This window comes from Chlamydotis macqueenii, chromosome 1 (genome assembly GCF_036417535.1).
Source record: "Chlamydotis macqueenii isolate bChlMac1 chromosome 1, bChlMac1.mat, whole genome shotgun sequence".
In the NCBI taxonomy this organism is placed as follows: Eukaryota; Metazoa; Chordata; class Aves; order Otidiformes; family Otididae; genus Chlamydotis; species Chlamydotis macqueenii.
In genome coordinates, this window is record NC_141556.1 from 43,923,528 (window position 1) to 43,943,002 (window position 19,475).

A 19,475-nucleotide genomic window follows, 5' to 3' on the forward strand; every position below is an offset into this window, starting at 1 on the left:
GAAATCCACTTCCTGATGGTGGAGTTTGTCTGTTGCCACATTAGACATCCGTCCTTGTGCCCAGTGATCATTCCAGGAATGCCATTTCACTTTCTTGAGATTTTTCTTACTTTTAAACAACTTTAAAATGTCTAGTGCTGATTTTGTTCTTTTCAGCTGTTTTACATAGTTTGAAAATTTTAAAATTTGTATTTACACTTTCAGTCATTTGAAATTAGCTGTCCCAAAGTCAAAGGCATGTTGAGAGGATTTTTGGATAGATGGAAGAAAATAGTACAGTGACTGCAATATTCCAGCTTAATATAAGATTTTTATGAACAAGTGACAGATGCGAATGACACAAACAAGCTGCTACAAAACAAGCTGGCAACACTTAAATCTCCACCACAGGGGTCCTGTTGATGCATATAGGTAATTATGGTACTCATGGTAATGGCAGATTGCTGCAGACCTTTTTGCTATGGTTCTGTGGAAAACAAGAATAGTTACTGTAGTTGTAGACTTTACTAGTCTACTTTTCCATAATTCCTTGCCTTTTCTTCCTTTTCTTTCTTTTTTTTTTTTTGTTATATATGGCAATCAAATTGCTGTGTTCAGAGTCAAGAAGTCAGAGCAGGAAGGAATGGGTATTTATAGCAGGAAATGGAATGCATTTTTGAGGCTCTGGACTAGAAGTGACCAAGTGTGCGTGATGCATTGAAATACCATGGAGATTTGGAGTTGCATAAGATTCATTTCTGCATGATTTCTCAATTTGGATACAATGACTTCTGGACAAAGTAGGCTGCATCTGAATTCAAGTGTACTTGTGTATATTTAGCTTCAGTGTTTTTGCAGCAGGGTGCTCTGCCCTTCTAGTTCTGGGATAAGCCCAGACAGAACTAACTCCAGTCTGTTGCACTTGCTGTTCTATATAGGGCTTGTCCACATCCCATTTAATTCCTGTGAAGAATACACAGTTTCAAAAGCTGTGTGTAAATGGTCATGCTTGCGTACTTTGATAGAGCATGCCTCCACTATTAAGTGTTTCCCATTTGTTTTTTTGTAGCATGAGACATTCCTGGGATCATAGTTTGTGAAATTAGTATAGCTTCTGTCAAACAGAGTATGTGAGAAACTTTGTGCAGATTTATTTTGCTGTATACTAGTTGGTGTGTGTTATAGGGACCATGCACAGAGAGCCAGTTTCTCCTTCCTGTTTTGACTACAAATCTTAAGAAATCTGTTTTGAGGATGGGTTACGGGAGACCCTTTGGATTGTTCCTTCCACCATCGGTTTCACAATCAGGTCACACAAGAGCCTCCCTTTTGTTGATTGAAACAGCAATGGTTCAGCTTTCTATTCCTTCAGATTTTTTCTCCTGTCTTTTCTGTACCTTTCCTGTTGTCTTCCTCATGCTTATGCCATTGTATGAGTAGCCAACACAAATATGGCATTCCTACCTTTATTCTTAAAACTTCTTTTCGTTAATCTTCCTTTCAACCATCCCACTGCCTTTTATTTTGACAATATAGTATGTGAATATCTGTTACTAGCAAATGCATAGTCTTTGTAGGCACAGATAAATTAATAAGCACAGTCACATTATGTGGCCTCTGTCTGGCCTTTGTGTAGGGTCACGTTAGGTCCTCTTTGCGATTGAGTACAGAGGACACGTTGAAAGCACTGTTGACAGCAAGACACTCTAAGGGACACTGATGTCTACGTGAAAAGAACCAGTTGCTTTGGAAGAGGATTCACAACTGCTGGTATCTTAAGTCCAACTTTGTCACAGACTTAGTGACACGCATCTCAGTATGTGTTGAGATATCTTGGTGACTTTTTTTCCAGGACATGAGAACCTATGCTGGCTAACTGGAAAGAAAAGAGAATATCTCACTTTTTTTTTTCCTAAATGAGAATTTGAGATATTAGTGCTACTGTCCATCACTTGTATAACTGTATAAACACTTGTTTATACAGTTATAATAAACACTTGTATAACTGTGTAAACATGTAGTAGGAAGGAGTGGACTTTGGTTTAATTCCTTTTTTTGTCTAAGGAGGCTGAGAGCTAATGTTTCCAAGAAAGTAAGCTGAATTAGGCTGGGTGCAAGCTGGGATTGGGCCTGTATTTTTGCTTTGGACGAAACTGTGCCTTTGTGCAGCAAAGAATAAAAAAGATAGGAGTCCGAGAGAATGAATCAATATGACTTTATAGCTCTGTAGTGAGAGCACTTCTGTGGTTTTGGTCTTTACTCCAGTCACTTAACTCTGTATTATTTGTAATGTTCTTTGTTCCAGCAAAGATATCACTAACAGAAACAAAGATGTGATACTCTTCCAAAGCTGAAAGGAAGTCACCTTTGCTTTGTTCTATATTTGTATCTTGTGCTGCTATAGTTTTTATTTCTTATGTTTGTTTGAAAACTACACCTAGGTGTATATGAAAGTATACACACATGTACATCTGCAACATGTACACTTGGAGGTGTACTGACTAAATACATTTTGCTGTCAAAATGTAAGAAATAAGTCTATTTTTTTATGTCCATGCCTATGGAATTTTCTCACTGAAATGTTCAGTTATTATTAGTTCAGTTCTGTTTTGTCTTCTGTCCCTCAGTGTGTTCTTTCCCACTACGCTGTGGCAGACTGTGCCGTTGTGGGCCAGGAGGATCCTTTGAAAGGACATGTTCCATTTGCGCTGTGCGTGCTGAGGGAAGGTGAGAGCTCGCTGATACTGATGTCACTAAGGCTTGTAAAAGTCACAGAAAAGGTAAAGGGTATGAACTTCTTCACTAGGTATAAAGAAGGAAGAGGAGATTTTGAAAGAGGTTGTTGAGCAAGTTCGAACTAACATTGGTCCAGTAGCAGCTTTCCAGAAGGGAGTGTTTGTGAAACAGCTACCAAAAACACGCTCTGGCAAGATACCACGTTCAGCTCTGTCTGCACTTGTCAGTGGAAAGCCGTATAAGGTAAGTTGGAGATGTGTGCTGTAATGAATTAGGCACATGTGCACATCTGAAGACACAACATCATGGTTTTGATTCTCTAGACCGTTCTGCAACTAGTCCATGACTTCAGATAGTACATTGTATTTTATTTCTACTGTAGCTTACCCAAAAGATTTTCCTGTTCCAGTGCTTTCCAGAGACCTTTTCCTTGATTGCTTTTGAAGGCTAGATTTAGAAGATTCTCTGAATGAAATTCTGTTTTACTGTTGAAGGACCACAATCTCCTATCACATGCATCTGTATATTCTTCCTTTTCAGGTAACACCGACCATTGAAGATGCTAGCGTGTTCAAACATATTGAAGAAGTGCTAAAGAAAAATTAAATGGGATAATACATTGATAACAAATGTGTCAGTAACTGAAGTATACCAAAAGACTTTCTCTTAGGAAATACCACATTTTAAAAACTAGTAATGATTTGAGATTATTTTTTTTTTACTTCAGTAATGTTACTGGCTTCTTTACCATATTGTCACAGCCAATGAAGCATTCTAAAGTCTTTGCATGTTGTCATTATATGCTGAATATTAAGACTGCTGAGAATTGCAAATAGAATTCATACATTTCTATAGCCCTAAAGAGAAAGAGTCACTGGATTATCTATTTTGTATGATGTCATGTGGCCTTACATTTAACCCATTATTGTATAATGTGACGCGTAATTTGAGTTTGGCTAAAAGAGCTTACAAAAGGTAAGTCATGAACTGAGGACAGCAGTAAACAGGAGTTCTAATGTGAGAATTATTGCAGATATAAATTGTCCTCACTTGTAAATTATGAGCTTTTTTTTGTCTTTTAATTTTTTATAAATTTTAAAATTAGTTTTCTTGATTCCACTGATTTTTTTTTCCTAAGTCTTTCTGCTATAAATAAGATTCCTATAATGTTTTTTACTCAATAACTTTCTGAAGTGTCTTTTTTTGTAGAATGATAGATAATTCGTGGCTCTCAAATCTGTGAAAATCTTGATTTGTCCATAGTAATATTTAATAAAAAAACATATATTTTAAATAAAAGCAGGCATTCATCCTTTGTATTTTCTGATGATTTTGTTGTTGTGGTTTGTATCACTTATGATAAGGATAACCAGAATGTGCTTTTGCTGACATAATTAGACATCCCAGGCTCACTAAGACATATATAACCAAGAAATTTAGCAAATACAGATCATAGGCAGCCCATTCTTGACTTTATAGACCATTTGAAAATACTTACAGGGGTCTCAGCAAACCAGGGGATGGAGGATACACTCTCTGCATGCATTACTTCTCAAGCTGCAGGTTTTTATTTGAACAATAAATGAAAAAAATTCTTTTTAAAATACACGTTCACAGAAAAGTTTAAAAGCAGAGAAATTATTCAAACTCGGCAATACTTTCTAGAGGAAGAAACAGTAAGCAGTACACAGATTCAGATGATGTTGGTATGAAAGAGAGGTTCTGTACTTAGGCTAAGCTAGGGTAGAAGTTAAGTCGAGACATATTTTGCTATGGCAGTGTGTCCTCAAAAGAGTCCAGAGGTACTGTTATCTCCTGTTGGGAAGAGGTAAGACTAGCCCTGTTAAGTGATAAAATAAAGCAGCAGATTGATGTAGGAGCTAAAAGGTGATAGATAGGTGCTAATTAACACGGTCATACTCCGATGTTGCCTTGTGCCTGTGACCTTTTTGTAGAATCAATGAGCTCTACCAGTTACATAGGAAATAAATAAACTGTCCATCTGTTTTTTTTCACTGGGCACTGCATGCAGCTGAGCCAGTTGTGTTGAACCAGGCCGTACAGGCAGATAATGAAACAGCCTCCTTTGAGTCTGTGCTGTACTTGTTTTTTGCCAAATAATTGCATAAGGTTGCCACGCTGCTCTGTTATGTGGTTTAGCTGAAAATCACAATCTGAACAGGAAGTAAAAGCACTTAAAGACTGAGTAAAGGCTAATGATGCTTTATGGTAGATACGCTAATCATACAGGTTAGTGATTTATATGTGGGAGTAATTTTTGTTCCTCAGAGATGTCCTGATAACTTTCTTGAAAAACTCCTTATATAAGTTGCTGTTAGCTGAAGATACCTTTTTCTTCTGGATGGGTTATTCAATTATCAAGGCTTTAATAGGAGGCTCATGAAGTGCTTTGCAGAGATTGCTGAGTATTTTTCGGTTTCACAAGGTTCCAACTTAGCAACCTATGCTGAACAGCTGCAGGGCAGGAGAGAGTTCTTGGGAACTGTCAGTGATTTTTAAATTTTTTTTTTTTTTTTTTTATCAGTGAGAAACTACAGAGGTCTTACCACAGAGAAACTGTGGCACATTCATGAGGTGCACGGCCATTACTTTTTGTACAATGAAAGCCAAGACATTAAGTTGTGTATGTTTGCTGCAGTTATCCTGGCTGCAGCCATCACGTAATTGCAGAAGGAGGGGAGGAGAACAAGAGAGAACAAGCCCTCTAGTAAAGATACTGCAATAGGATGTAGGAGAAGAGAATTAATTTCCTAGATCTTGTATAGTTTTCCCAATGACATCTCATGTTCATATACCAATTTCTCCATTGGTAAGGAAAGGTAACCTGTTTTCTAGTTTGGGGCCCTTTTTTAAGGAAGTGACAATAAATATCAGACTTTTTTTTAAAAAAAAAAAAACAAAACCAACACTAATGGATATTTAGGCACTTACCTTTCTGAGGAGCTATTTGCTCCTGTTAATAGTGACAAGAAACAATTATCTGTACTCTGAACTGTTTGTGGAGAACTTGAATAGTTAGCATTCTTAAAGTGTCACTATGGCAGAAGTGTTTCTAATAACCAACATCTGCTTTCTGAGGAAGTCTGAGCTTTTTTTCCCCCCCCTCTTTTAAAAAGTTTCTTTCTTTCTTTCTTTTTTTTTTTTTTTTTTTTTTTTTTTCCCCTGTTTTAGTGGGAATCACTTCAGATCAAGGCTGGGATAAAAGAGAGGGGCAGAGTAGTCAGGTGTACTCACTCTGCCTCTGCCCTGGTAAGGTGAAGGATTCCAGAAATGCCCAATGTGTCATTTATCAACGTGAAGAAAAACCCAAGAAAGCAAGCCACCTTATTGCAGCAGTACAGTATGGAAAATAACTTGTTTCACAGGCATTGCTTTTATTTTCCAGGGGAGCCTTTTGCTGAGGAGCTGTTATTGCAGAATGCTTTGTGTACAGCATTAGCTTTGTGCCGAGCTGGAGAAAGGAAGTAGTCATTCTTCTGCATGGTTCTGGTGCTGCCCAGCAACCTGGTTCTGCCATCAAGGAAGAACAAGCCTATTTAACAAGTGGTAGGAGAGCACTTGATTTACTTAATTATGTTTTTAGAGAGAAGCACGTGGGTAGATTTGAATGGTCAGGGAGTCATTAAAACTTGGCTGGAAGAGGCTGATGTAATAATTATTCCCAGTGTGCTGAAAGAGTTGGAGCCAACTAGACAACATTTAGCATAGTCACAATTTCTAGCTGTTGAGAGTAGAGCTTCAGCTCATATGGAGGAGACGGGGATGTACTAGGAGGTTTTATATGTTAGCCTTCAATCAAGACTGAAGTCACAATAATACACTTTAAAGGAAAACATTTTTAATTCTTCTGATCTGTTTTCTTCCATTATGGAAATAAATAATTTGGGTGTGCTGTACTCCCGGGGCAGGATACCTGCAACTTTGGTAGCAAGATCTTGCTCAATTTTTTCCCCAACACACCTCACTCCCCTGCACCCCTTAATTTGAGGGTGAGCTGTGACAATGCGGGCTGGAAAAGAAATTCTGTAAAATGGGAGCTGGTGTTCAGGAGGGGAAGTGTATTCAGATGATACTACAACCACTGAAAAGAGTGTTGCATTGCTTTACTTTGTGACGTTCTGGACTAAAATAATCGAAAAAGGAGGTTGAGAGAGGAGGAGAAGAAACATCACCAACGATGTTTGTTAAGCCTGAGGAACTATGTAAAACAGCTGTGTCTTTATCCAGTTGTGTGCTAACCCAAACCATCAGATCGCACCCATCAGCAAGTTCAGTGCTCCCTCTCGTGGCAGATTCTGACCAGTAAATCCAGCGTAACTCATACCGGTTTGTGGCAAAATGTGCTTATGCTACTATGTACCAACCTTAATAGACTTATAAACACAAATAGCACTGAATTCTTTTTTTATTGACATTGGGGGAGAAAAATCTTTCACCATCTGATTGACTGGAGTTTGCCAAATGAAAAGAGACAAAACAAATGTTTATGTACGTGCAAACATTGCAGATCAAACTGCTAAAAGAAATAACTAAAAGACAGGTCTTGAGCTAAGATCAAGCAGCAGAAAAATAGCAAATAGGTAAATGACTATTAAGTAGGTCTTACTTTGAAACTTCCCATTTAAACAAAGAATAAACAACAATAACACCACCAAATAAAGCCACAACAGGTAATAGTTGCTCTTCTAAACTTTTATACAGTATATATTAATCACTCTGTCTTTCAGTTATTTCCTCTGATAAAACTGACTTCTGTGAAGTCTCAGCAAGGCCATCTTGGCTAAAAGCATAACGTTAGACAGGAGCCTGTCTAATGCCCTGTTATAATGAAGAAATGGTGGGGTTTGGCTTCTGTTTTCTTTCATTTTCTTTGTTGAATATATCTGGAAACAAGATTCTGATTCTATGCAAATACTAGATTTAATTTTCCAATGCTGGCTGGTGTCTGAAGGTCCTGGAACGAAAAGGTGGCTCCTGGTAAAGCAAGATTCTTCTTGGTCCACAGGTAACATAGAAGAAAGTTTTTGGTTTTTTTTTTTTGTATAAATCATGTTTTATTAAATTGCTTTTTTTTTTTTTGTAAACAGTTCTTTTGGGTTTATTTGTTTTTAAGAGGTGAGCCATCATGGAGCTTCTCTACAGATACCTGACATTTCCATTTTGTCTTTAGAGGTCCATTTTGGCTCCAGTTCCAGGTTATGTCATTCTATTATACATCATCAGAGGCAGGTGTTCAGCTTTAAATATTGACAGGTTTTTCTCAGTAGGAACATGTTGAAGCTTCTAACTCTGCTAAACATATTCATTTGACTGTTACAATCCAAAAACTGTAAAAATGGTGGAATGGAAAGATACAAACAGTATTATTGACACTGTGTTGTCAAATGTTTGCACTGAGACCCCATGTACCATAGATTTTCTTTTTAAAAAATCATATTTATATCCATTTACATAAGACTTACACATTTTAAAAGAAATACATACACAGTAAATACGTAAATGTCTAGTATTTTACAATAAAACAGATGGAACAATGTAAAAATGAGTGGCTTCATTTGATAAAAGCTTTGGATGTGCACTACTGCCAAATTTCTGATGACAGAGATGCTGAGAGGAAAGGGGGAGGGTGTGGTGTTTTTCTTTTTCTTTTTTTTTTTTTTTGTAGTAATGTAGGTATTTGTTTAAATTCTTGTTTTAAATTAACCAATACATGAAGGGAACATCATGTCTGATAAACCTTATGTATTCTCTTCCCTATTACCCTGTTTTTGCAGAGAGTTTTAATGCTCTTTTTCCTAAGTAGTGGTAGTGCACTTCAGGTAAAGTAGAAGAAAGAGATGACATCTATGGGAAAAAATAAACAAACATTAATTAGTGAGATTCTTTGATGCTAATTTGGTCTAGGGTGCAATGACACCAGAAAAACAGCACTAAGTAAGCTATTGCAAGTTTTTACTAAAACATGAGTTTTGAGTATCTGAGGGAGACAGGCATTTGTTGTTTAATTTTAAATCTGCAACATAAATCTATTAGTAATGCATTTGAATATTGTACTACTGTCTACTGCTTTTTTGACCTAGGTCAGAACAGACTCCTGCTTACGTTCATTTTACAGTTGTTTTCTTACTGTTTTGATTCAGCACTGTGGTTAGAGTTTGCTGCATCTGGAGACCTTTGCCTGTTTGGCACAAGGCTGAATGCACATGTTAAGTGTATAGACCTGGTTGATGTACTCTGTGATTCTCTTTGTCCACTGCATCTTGACAGCATTTACCTTTTTCACCCTGATGATGTCTTTGCTCTGGACCAGCTGTTTCCAGATTATCATTCACATATTTTTGGAACTCTTCTTCTCCATCTGTCTTTACAAATCCACTTTGGAACCCTTCATTGATTAAGTACATGGTTGATTTTGCCAAATCCCCTTTGACATTTCATTAGAATAAAAGTGAAACTAGTTATGTCCTATTGCCCCAGCCTGTGGCAACAAAACTGTCCTGGCTGAGCCTTCTGATTTGGTGATGACAAGCATTTCATACGTGTTGGGAAACCTTAGACAGTGTGACTGCCACATCCACTGGCTGTCTAAGAGCATTGCAGATGCTTCGCTGGGCAGCATACAGCCACCACGGCAGAAAGCTTGACCCGTCTCGTGTGCTCTATGGTAAACTTTGCAAGATTAAGTGGCCACACATCAGCAGGCTTAAATGTTCTTAAATTTATCATCTTGAGTGTGCACTCAAACTGGGCGGTGCAGAGTATGCTCATGTAACTGTTCCGAGAACGTCAGTTCATGGTTTCTGGCCGATTGTCACAGTGGTTTCAACAAACGTTTAAAAAAATACCTGAAATGCAACTTGAAAGCATATGAATTGAACCCAGCTGTTGGGAAGAAATACTGTAAGATACTGTAAGGTTGTACCAAATTGTGTTGTTGACATGAACTATTTTGAGATAGGAGGCTTTGACATTCTCTGTAAGAACAGTGACTAGCAGAATGCAAGAATCTGCAGCCTGCTGTGATCGCAGGCCACCTCATTTGTTACATGTGCAACCCGTTTGCAGCATTCTTTTCAGTCCGCTCTTCAGATGCATATTCCCCTTTAGTATTACAATTTCTCTTGGAGTGCTGTTGTGCGATAGCTCACCCAGCTGTCCATCCCCTCTGCTGCTCAGCTAGAGTCACTCCCTGGTTCTGTCCATGTTCAGTCGCCAGAGTAACACAACTACTGATGTATTCTAGGCAAGGTGTTACAAGCCTGGGTCTCAGTCTGACCTGAATCTGGAAAGTTTCAGGAGGCATCTTGTGATGAGTAATCTTGCCTTTCGTCCAAGTATCAATCAGTTCCTTCCGTGAAGAAACTGTTACTCAGGAAGTGTGATCACAAAATTTTGGTTTTAATCCATTCATCCTTGACACTCAGGTCATTTGTTTAAGTTTTCAAACCTGATGAAGGAAAATGAAGGAAATCTTTTTCCCTGCATACTTTTAAATATAATACTGAAATTCAAAATTATTTTAACTTGCTGTTCGGTTTCTAACCTGCATGACATTTTGAAATTGCACTATGAACAGTGCATATACTGAAGTTCTAGTTCACACCATCTCATTTCTCTAAAATGAGTATACGGTAAGTGAAAAGAAATGATGGTATATTAGTGTTACTCATCCTCATATATTAGCTTTTACAATTTAGATCTAAATTTTGTATTCTTAAGATTACAATGTAATTGGCAGAATAATGGACAAGCAGCAAGTACCGACGTGGTACATATCTCTTGATACCTGAAACACTATTGATACTCCTGTAGAAATGGAAGTTAACTTGTATAGCTTGTATAACTTTGTCTAAATATCTTTTTGCTCAAAGTGCATAATCACCATAAACATACAGTGCCAGCAAAGTCTGCTACTTTACTTCTGTTGGTGAATTACTAGTTTTTAGACAATTTTTGAATACAGCAGGAATAAACAGTTTAGATAACCTTAAGTTAATTTTGGTTATCATACCAATTTTCAATTTCTGCCCTTGTTGCACTCTTCAAACCTATTGCAAAATATCACTGCATGTGCCTGGCCCACTACTGTTGGTCTAACAAATTGCTTGGTGTTTGAACTTATTTTCTTGGTCATGCTTTATTGCTTTCAATATTGCAATTCTAAGGCATACAGGAGAAAAGAGAAGTGTCTCTGCTATCAGTTTCTACACCTACTGAACCCAGGGATAGTACTGTCATTGGCTTTACTGACATAACACCAAGCTCTAATCTACACATACCTACACATAACAAAATTTATACAGTTTATGTGCTTCATCATCATCTTTGTAGGACCAGCTGCTAAACTCACCTATGTTAGAAAAAAAATCCCCTGTGCTTATTTTTCAGTGGTGACATGAAAAGTTCCCTTTTCCACTAGATTAAGATTTTATACTCCTGCAGTTTCCTGAAGATGTATGAAGTAAGACTCATCTCATCAGCAGGATCCTGAGCAATCTACATTTTCCACTGGAAAGATTTGCTGTTCATAAACACTTTTTGAACATGCTCAGAACATTTCTGATCTTGGGAATCTAAAAAAAAAAAAGACTTTCTGCCAGATCCTGGCATGTCTTACCTACAATGTGTAACAGCTATTGAAGCATGTTTAATGCCTGGTGAGGTTTTTGTGCTATCCAAATATTCTTTCCAGCTCCCCTACAGTCCCTTGACATGGAAAAGAAAACTTACTGAGAAAGTATCAGCATGAAATGGTGCCATATTAATGAAAGCGCTTATCATGTTAGTACTTTTTGCAAAATATGTAATGTAGCAGAAAATAGTGTATTTCCGCAGAACTCTGCACGAGTAAATTTGTGAGATTTATAGCCATATTCAAAAGATAAGTGGTGAGAAATGCAACATGAATTCCAGTTCCAGATTTGATCCAAAGTTGCATCCAGCTCAGAATGTCCTTTCTTTGCCACTGGTCAGTTCTGAATCATTTGAGAAGTGCAAGAATCTCTGTAACCTTTGGAAGATTTTCTGTACAGGGGAAGTTTTGTTCTAGCTTTATGCAACTACCTGATGTTATAAATTGAGCCATCTCTCTCATTTAAAAAAAAAAAAAAAAAGAAAAAAAAGTAAATGTCTTCTGCTGTTTGAGATGGGGAAAAAACCAGCATAGCGTCTCCTGGACCAAGCTGTTGTTACGATCAAATGACCACCCTAGTGAGTCTGAGTTAGGTCCTCTGCTCCATGCTGGCTCTTGTTTGAATGATGCCAAGGAATACTGGGTGTTGTGTACAGTTACAAAGAGCTTTCATGATGGCCCCTTAAGAATACTCACAACAATTCAGTGCTGGCTTCTTTGCTAGGCCTTGTCAGCATGAGTATGTGCGAACTGTTGAGCTGTCTAACCTCTGCAGTCGTGATGAAGCAACTGCAAATTGCAAAAAAAAAGAAACAAACCAGAACCTCTTTAGAATCATGAAGAAAATAAAATAGTCTGTTTCCCACTGGAAGGATGGCTGTTAAATTACTCTGTGGCTTTTTATGCACATGATCTGGGCATGGTCTAGTTCAGAACTCGGAGCTTCTTTATGTCTGGTGTACTATTGAAATCTAACTTAAGTGAAGACAGTTTAAAATGCCATTTTGTCTTTATTTTGTTGGATGTTCCATCATGCTGTTTAAATACTATAGCGTTCCTAGCACTGGGAGATAGGAAGCCAAATCCTGGATGAAGACGTAGGTCTTCAAAGCTACCTACTTTTAAGTCTACTGAGTTCAGTACCCAGCTCAATAATAAACTGTCTGGAAGATGTCAAGTAAATCACTAAATCTCCCTTGTGCTTTAGTTCTCCATCTGTAAAATGGGAATAATATCTTCTACATCATAGCATGGCTAGAAGGTGAAATATGCGGATGCTTGTAAGGTTCTTGGCTACTACAGTTATGTGGGCTATGGAAATGCCTAGGGAGTTGCTACCTTTATTTGCCTTGGAATGGATTCTTGCCTTACGGCTTCATCATTGACGAAAAGTGCAGATTGAAAGCAAAGCGTGCGCATGAGCAGTGGAGTCAATGGAACTCAGTGATGCAAACAGTAAATTATTCCACCTGTAACTGCAGCTATATTGTTTTTAAACATGTGAAAATTTAATGGAATTTATATGGCTTTAATGGAATTTAGATGGTAATATTGTAATACCAAGTTCATTTAAGAGTTACAGAATGTAATCACTCCAAGCAGTGTATTAAATTACTTTGAGACAAGTCTGTTCATAGACCTAAATTCTCTCATGAAGATATTAACATGGGCCATTGGAATGGGCCAATCTGTGTACTGGTACTTCTCAGCACTTCAGGCAGGTATACATGGCTGTATCATCCATGTACCTGAAATAATAGCTGCATTGGGATTTTTCCCTTCTCCCTGCCCTCTTATAATGATTTTTAAATTTTACTTATTGTTTAATTATCATCTGCTTGTTACTTTTCCAGTCTTTGCTGAGTTAGTGTATCATTTGGAAATTAAAGATTTCCAGAGAAAATTCAGACTAGTATGGAGTAGCTCAGTTAATACCTGAAATTCAGTATTTGCTAACAACGCTACCCATCTGATTGTTATTACTGGTTAGCAACTTGAGTTAGTTGATGGTCATGGCTAAGCTAGTTAGCTTGAAAGTCAAATAGGAAAATAAAGGTGACAACCCTTTCTAAGTTAATTCTCTAAAATACACTCCACCTTCTAGAGAGGCTAATGAGTTGAAAAGTTTGCTTAGGTATTATATGCAATCTCAGATGAAAGTCAGTAAATTAATTCTTCTCTTTCTGAATGTTCCCTTTGCAGATCTAGGATGGCTAGATTGACTTTTTTTTTTTTTTTTTTTTTTTTTTAGTAAACACTGACAGTCTGAAGCAAACCTGAAAAAATGAATAGTATGCCAAGTCAGTGCTTTTCCATTCCCTAATTCAACTCTCCCAGACTCCATTCATCCTAGTTACGTGAACGCAGCCGTTTTGGTGCTAGACAGCCATGCATTAAAAGTCAACTTAGCATGCTAGAATAAGCCTCTTGCTTGTCAACAGTAAGTGCAGAAATGACTGCATACCATCAGTTGCCATCTTCCGCGACTGCCCTGATGTTGTGGTTAATCTGAACCCAGCTGGCAGCGTTTCTGAGGAGCCCGGCATCATGCTGATTCCGTGAACCTCACGCGGAGGAAACTGTCGTCGCCAGGAAGGGCCACGTCTGAAGTTCTTGTCATCGCTCTGTCAACACACAGAGGTGTATTTGATAAAGCAAAACAAATTTGTTTTATTAATTCTCCTGCTGTCTGCTGCCTCTCCCACTGTCAAATGTATTCCACAACAACTACCCTGCTCTGTTGCTCTGCAGCCAGTAACTGCAATGCGTTTGTGACACTCTTGCAAAAGCAAATGCTTAAAATATATTAAATGCTAGGGTGGAAAACTCTTCTTAAATCTCTGGCTTGATATAGGAGAAGTTTTTAGTATCAGCCAAGGTAGAACTTTTATCTTAAATGTCAGATCTCTTCCAAATACAGTGACCGAAAGTGCAGGGGTTTGTTACTGCCTTAGGAGGCTTACATAAAGTGCTAACAACGGATTAAACACTCATGCATGCATTCATAGGCATCTCACATTTTCAGCAAGTCCTTAAAAGTTTTATTCTTCCTCACACGCAGACATCCAAGAGACAAACATTTTTGCACCGGACTCTTACCTTAAGATGAATGTCTTCCATAGGTTGATTTGAGTTTTCCCATCCTAGATAACTGCCCTAATTCCCACTCTACTACATATTGATTAACTGTGAAAAACAAGAAAAAAAACCCAAACCCCACCAAAAAAATCCACTTTTCTTCTTTCTTCTTTTTTTTTAAGAAAGGCTAAGTGCCCTAAAGAATAGACTGCACAGGCATCTCTCCCCAACCCCGACTTGCTCTGGTCGGTGAAACTTCCACTCCTTTCTGCATGTTTGTTTCTTTTATGGAAAACATTTGTCTTAAGGTAAGAGTGTAGTGCCAAATTTAGCATCCAAAATGATATGAATACATAGCCATACTGAGGTTACTTTAAAAAAAATCTTGATGGGCATTTCCTAATTTTTTCTTAAAGCTGACTCTTTTTAACAATGTGCAAATTGACATGTCTTCATGCATTCAATTTAATTTTTGTATTTTACTGTGACATTTTATAAATACTGAAAATAAAATTAATTACTTCCTCAAGTCGTCTTTCAGTTCCTAGTGCTAAAAGGTTGTTGTATTCTCTCTCAAGGATCTGCCGCGCCTAGAGATACCAAAGTGAAAAATTAAAATGGTTGAAGAGGAGTAAAAAGGCAATAACTACCAGAAGTAGCATGAGCAAACTTGCCTGGGTGTTTTGTGTTGGAATCTGTAATAATAAAGCTAAACTGCTGTAATCAAAGTTTTCATCCAGTGCTATAAGTGAACCATGTACACCGCTTTCTAGAATATTATTTGCATATTCTCGGAGGCCAATAGCTTGTATCCAGCGGATGACTCGATCGTTGCTCCATACCAGCACATCTGTAAGGACATAACACCGGTTCAGTCTCCTGATGCCCGATAAATTCCAAACTATACAGGTGCATGGAGGTGGTTGTGCATGCACTGTGGATGTCATGCTGCTTTATTTCTTAAATGAGGAATGCCAGCCAACTATTCATACAGCTTTAGTATCTGCTACTCAAAACCTAAGGTGTGGGAGCAACTGTGTGATTTTTAGTTACCTTCAAGTTGTAGGTTTTTTCTGAATTACATTTTCAAAGGAGAAAGGTGCCTCCAGAGGGCATCTCCACCATGCAATTCCTCCCATTTCCTATAGATACCTTTCTCAATTCTTGGGCAAGATTTTACAGTTTAACAGTGCAAGGGCACGGGAGAAATATCCGTTCCTCAAGGCTTCACCTAAGAGCTTTGTATTAAACATTTTAAGAGCCGGGTCAGCACCTACCATTTTATAACATGCCATAAAGCAAACAATGAATTCACAGTTTTACAGACGAAAACTATTTTTGGTTCAGAAAGCTGTTTGACCTGTTAAGGTCCATGCCAGTTATGAAGCTAAGGCAACAAAACAAGCTAGGAAACCGTTTTTGAGGATTTGGCTGTTATTAAAAAAAAAAAAATCCTACCCTGCCCGTAAGATTAAAAGGAAGTTGCTTATACTGATCTTTATACTTGTGAGTGAGAAACATAATACCAAGTTTTGTGTTACTATGTGATCAGGCTTTTTCCTGAACCCTTAGAAGTCCAGCTAATGTAGCTGTTCTAGGAGCGGGCATTCTCCATGGGCCGGCCAAGAGCATCCCAGACTTCGGGTCTGGAGTGGCTGAAATACAGCGTGGCAGCCAGGGATCCCTGCAACCAAATCCCCCTCGGGACAGTGTCTAACTGACCCGATACATGACAGGGTTAAGGTGGCTATGAATTATTACCCTTGTCCTAGTGGTGACTAGCACTGAAGCACCACCAAAATCTGAGACCAATACTCAGTTCCCCCACGTCAGTCTCCAGCTATACCCACTCAGGGTGACTGACACCAATGCCTCCACAATGAAGTCAGTCTTTGTGTTAGTGCAGGCCATCATCTGCCTTGAGCAAATGCAGGCTTTCCCTGTAGCCATTACTCCTTGTAATTCCCTTTTTTTTTTTTTTTTTTTTTTTTTTAGCTCTTCCAATCAACATTGTGCTTGATAAGTGTTAACTGCTGTCAGTCTCTACAACTGGAAACGCTTAAAGGAATCAAAGGATTCACTTCTGATAATGGATAAAAACCAACAACCCTAATAGTTATATATAAAAGGAATCATGCAGTGAGCCTGCAACTGCTCTAGAGAGCTTTACGCAGAAAAATACTTTTAAATCAGCTGTTAAATCTTCTAATAAGGCCAGTTCTGTTACGCTTTATTCTTATATACCGATCAAGTGCCTCAGTGGCCAGCCCTCCAAGCAACGCTTTCTATGATACACATTTTGAAGTAAGAAATCAAAAGCAAAGGCTTTCAAAAGCAGGAGCACGGTGCTGGAGTCCTGCGTGCTCCGATTCCCCAGTGCTGTCCCAGCACGTCCTGTTGATCTGTAGGCTATTTGGCCTTCTGCTTCTGAGAGAGGCTAGGATAAGATCTGTTCCCCAAAATCCAATTTAGCAAAATGTAGGTATCAAACCACCATTCAGAACTGCAGTCCCAATTTAGCAAAGTACTTAACTGTGCCTAATTTAAGGAGATGCTTTGTGTTCTGAAGACAGATGGACTTACATTAGATTTACTTGATGCACATGCTTAAATGCTTTGCTAAAATGGCGTGACAAGGGGTTAACAGTGCCAAGCTTCAAAAGAAGAAACATTCCCAGGATTCATTCCCAGGAACTATCACCTTTTATTTCATGCTGACTCATTTCTCTTCGCTTTTCCAGTTCTTTTCTATCATAATTCAACCTCTTTAAACACATGATTCCATATTGCAAGCTTGTTCTGTTATTTAAAGAGAAACATTTACAGAGTTAATAAATATAATTTTGAAGATGGGAACACATGTAGGATGTATTTCCTGTATTTCACATGAGGTGTTTCATGATGCCCATGTAGCAAATCTTGAGGACACAAGGGAGAGCAAAACCATTAAAAAAACTCCACAGACTTCAAAAATGAAATGGACAAAACCAAAATGAGTATGTTGAATAAATGTTCTAGCATAAGAAACCCAAAACATTAAAAATTGTATTAGAAAAGGTCAGCCCTTATGAGCTGTGAAATGTTTTGTCAAATCAGGCCTCAAAAAAGTGACAAATCAGACAGTACATTAAAAAAAATCCACTTCTTGTCACTTAAACATCATTCTCCCTAAAGTCTAAATGCCTTTATTTCCATATTTCCAATTTAGCTTCCTAGCTATATCCCTAGATAACCCAAACTGTCAATTTGCTTGTACTCTTAACAGCTTTTACGTGATACACACAATAGTTTTTCATCTTTAAGAGATCTCAGAGTTTCAAATCTTAGTCTACCATTTTCTGATATTTTTAAATCACTTACTAAATTATTACTGCTTATGTATTGTCAAGGCTTTATTTCTATAGTAATGTTTCTCCATTCATAATGAAATTTATCTCTACCGATATCTTATTTTTGAGAGATGTAATTGCAATGTGGTTGCTATTACCAAAGGAATCTCTCTCAATTCAGATTTCTGACACTCAGCACTCACTTTTCTGTGTGGTTTTCCACGCCAGAACAACGCAAAGTAAGTGTTTCTAGTGTGTGCAGCACTGAGCGCTACGTCAGACACATAAATGTCTTTATAGGTGTAGTCTTTATGCCAACATACCGATGAAAGCTATCCACCATTTTTAAGTGTACACGGAGATCTTTCTTTGTCAGGTGATCTAACATCCTCGCATCTACCAGGCATTCCATAAAATAACTTCGGTACTGAGGTAAACCCAGACTGGGGAGCCATTCGTTACCTATCCATTCGTGGTTCATATCACCGTAAGCCAGGGTCTACAGGGAAGAAAAAAAAAAAAAGGAGAGGGGAGGAATAAAATCTTGAGTTCGTTCAAGGTTGCCCCACAGACTGGACAGAATATCTATATGCTATGCTGGTTTCTAGTGAAACTTCCTAACTTAGAAATTCTGTCTAGAAGAAGAGCATTCCGATTCACACCATTTTGACCTTTGAGGTGGAAGCCACTGTGAGATATTTGTTACCTATAGCAGTTTTGCCTGTTTTGTCTTGTTCTCTGTCTTTGTAAAATGTAAGCAATTTTGTTTTGTAATAAGAAATTGCAGTTTAAATTTTGAGTTTTAAATGCAAGCAAACTTATTACACAAGGAAAATGTGTTTGTTTCATCATCTTAATTGCTTTCAATCAACTAGAATACTTATGCTAGGCAGATCCTACATTAAACTTAGTAACACAAACCTGGCCCCAGGGAAAACACCTGAAGTTTGTGTCACTGTTTAGTGGGGGCTAGAATTTCCTAAATAGGATCTAATGACACTTCAGGGTTACACACCTGTAGTCCTTTTGAGACAAAAAATAAAATAATTATTTCAGTTGTTTGTCAGCCTACCTGACCTGCCTTCAGCATCAGTCAGAGCAGGTGACAAAATACATTCTATTAGTGAGATTTTTTTTCAGCTGTGAACAGCTTAAACTTAAATACATCATATGCGGAGCTCAATAAATTAATTCTTTAAGACAGGAGCAAACCAGATTCCTCCTAGAAGCCAGCATTCAGGCATTGAGCTACTTCATTGTTCAGCTGAGGAAGAAAGTATATGAAAAAAACACATGCTTGTTGAGCTATTTTTATGAGTTGCACAATTAAGATGCAAGATAGATTTTACATCTCACTATTGTCGATTATTTTGGTACTACTAAAACTTAACAGAAGAAAGAACTCCTAAATTGCAAGATTAACACCTCCTCAATAGGATCGTGCTCAGCTTTGAGTATCACTTTCAAGTCTAACTATCCTTCAGTGTCTCCTGTCATTACGTGTGAGTCATTACAGTGTGAGTCGGATACATTTTCTGTGGGGGAAAACATAGTCCCCTCATCTCTCATTCTTGTGAGACTGAAGAGAAAAGGAATGGCAGAAGCAAAGACGGTAAGACTAAGTAAGTGTGTGCATACATTATACAAAGAAGTTAAATATAAGTAACTGATGGCCTAACTAAAGTGAAAAATTTTGTTCC

The 19,475-nt window shown here is 37.9% G+C and overlaps 2 protein-coding genes across 2 annotated transcripts in view; one reads left to right on the forward strand and one right to left on the reverse strand.

The window, feature by feature from the left end:
* Positions 1-4,034, forward strand: part of ACSS3 (acyl-CoA synthetase short chain family member 3) — an 89,538-nt gene extending 85,504 nt beyond the window's left edge. The window contains exons 14-16 of the mRNA XM_086740054.1: positions 2,607-2,706; positions 2,786-2,958; positions 3,256-4,034. Of these exons, the coding sequence (XP_086596180.1) occupies positions 2,607-2,706; positions 2,786-2,958; positions 3,256-3,321 (339 nt within the window). The 3' untranslated portion in view covers positions 3,322-4,034. The remainder of the gene's footprint in view (positions 1-2,606; positions 2,707-2,785; positions 2,959-3,255) is intronic.
* A 3,089-nt stretch (positions 4,035-7,123) lies between these two features.
* Positions 7,124-19,475, reverse strand: part of PPFIA2 (PPFI scaffold protein A2) — a 332,013-nt gene continuing 319,661 nt past the window's right edge. The window contains exons 26-32 of the mRNA XM_086749863.1: positions 18,099-18,274; positions 17,148-17,245; positions 15,121-15,296; positions 14,968-15,036; positions 13,833-13,992; positions 12,065-12,157; positions 7,124-8,580 (exon numbers count right to left, since the gene is read on the reverse strand). Coding sequence (XP_086605989.1) covers positions 12,099-12,157; positions 13,833-13,992; positions 14,968-15,036; positions 15,121-15,296; positions 17,148-17,245; positions 18,099-18,274 — 738 coding nt within the window. The 3' untranslated portion in view covers positions 7,124-8,580; positions 12,065-12,098. The remainder of the gene's footprint in view (positions 8,581-12,064; positions 12,158-13,832; positions 13,993-14,967; positions 15,037-15,120; positions 15,297-17,147; positions 17,246-18,098; positions 18,275-19,475) is intronic.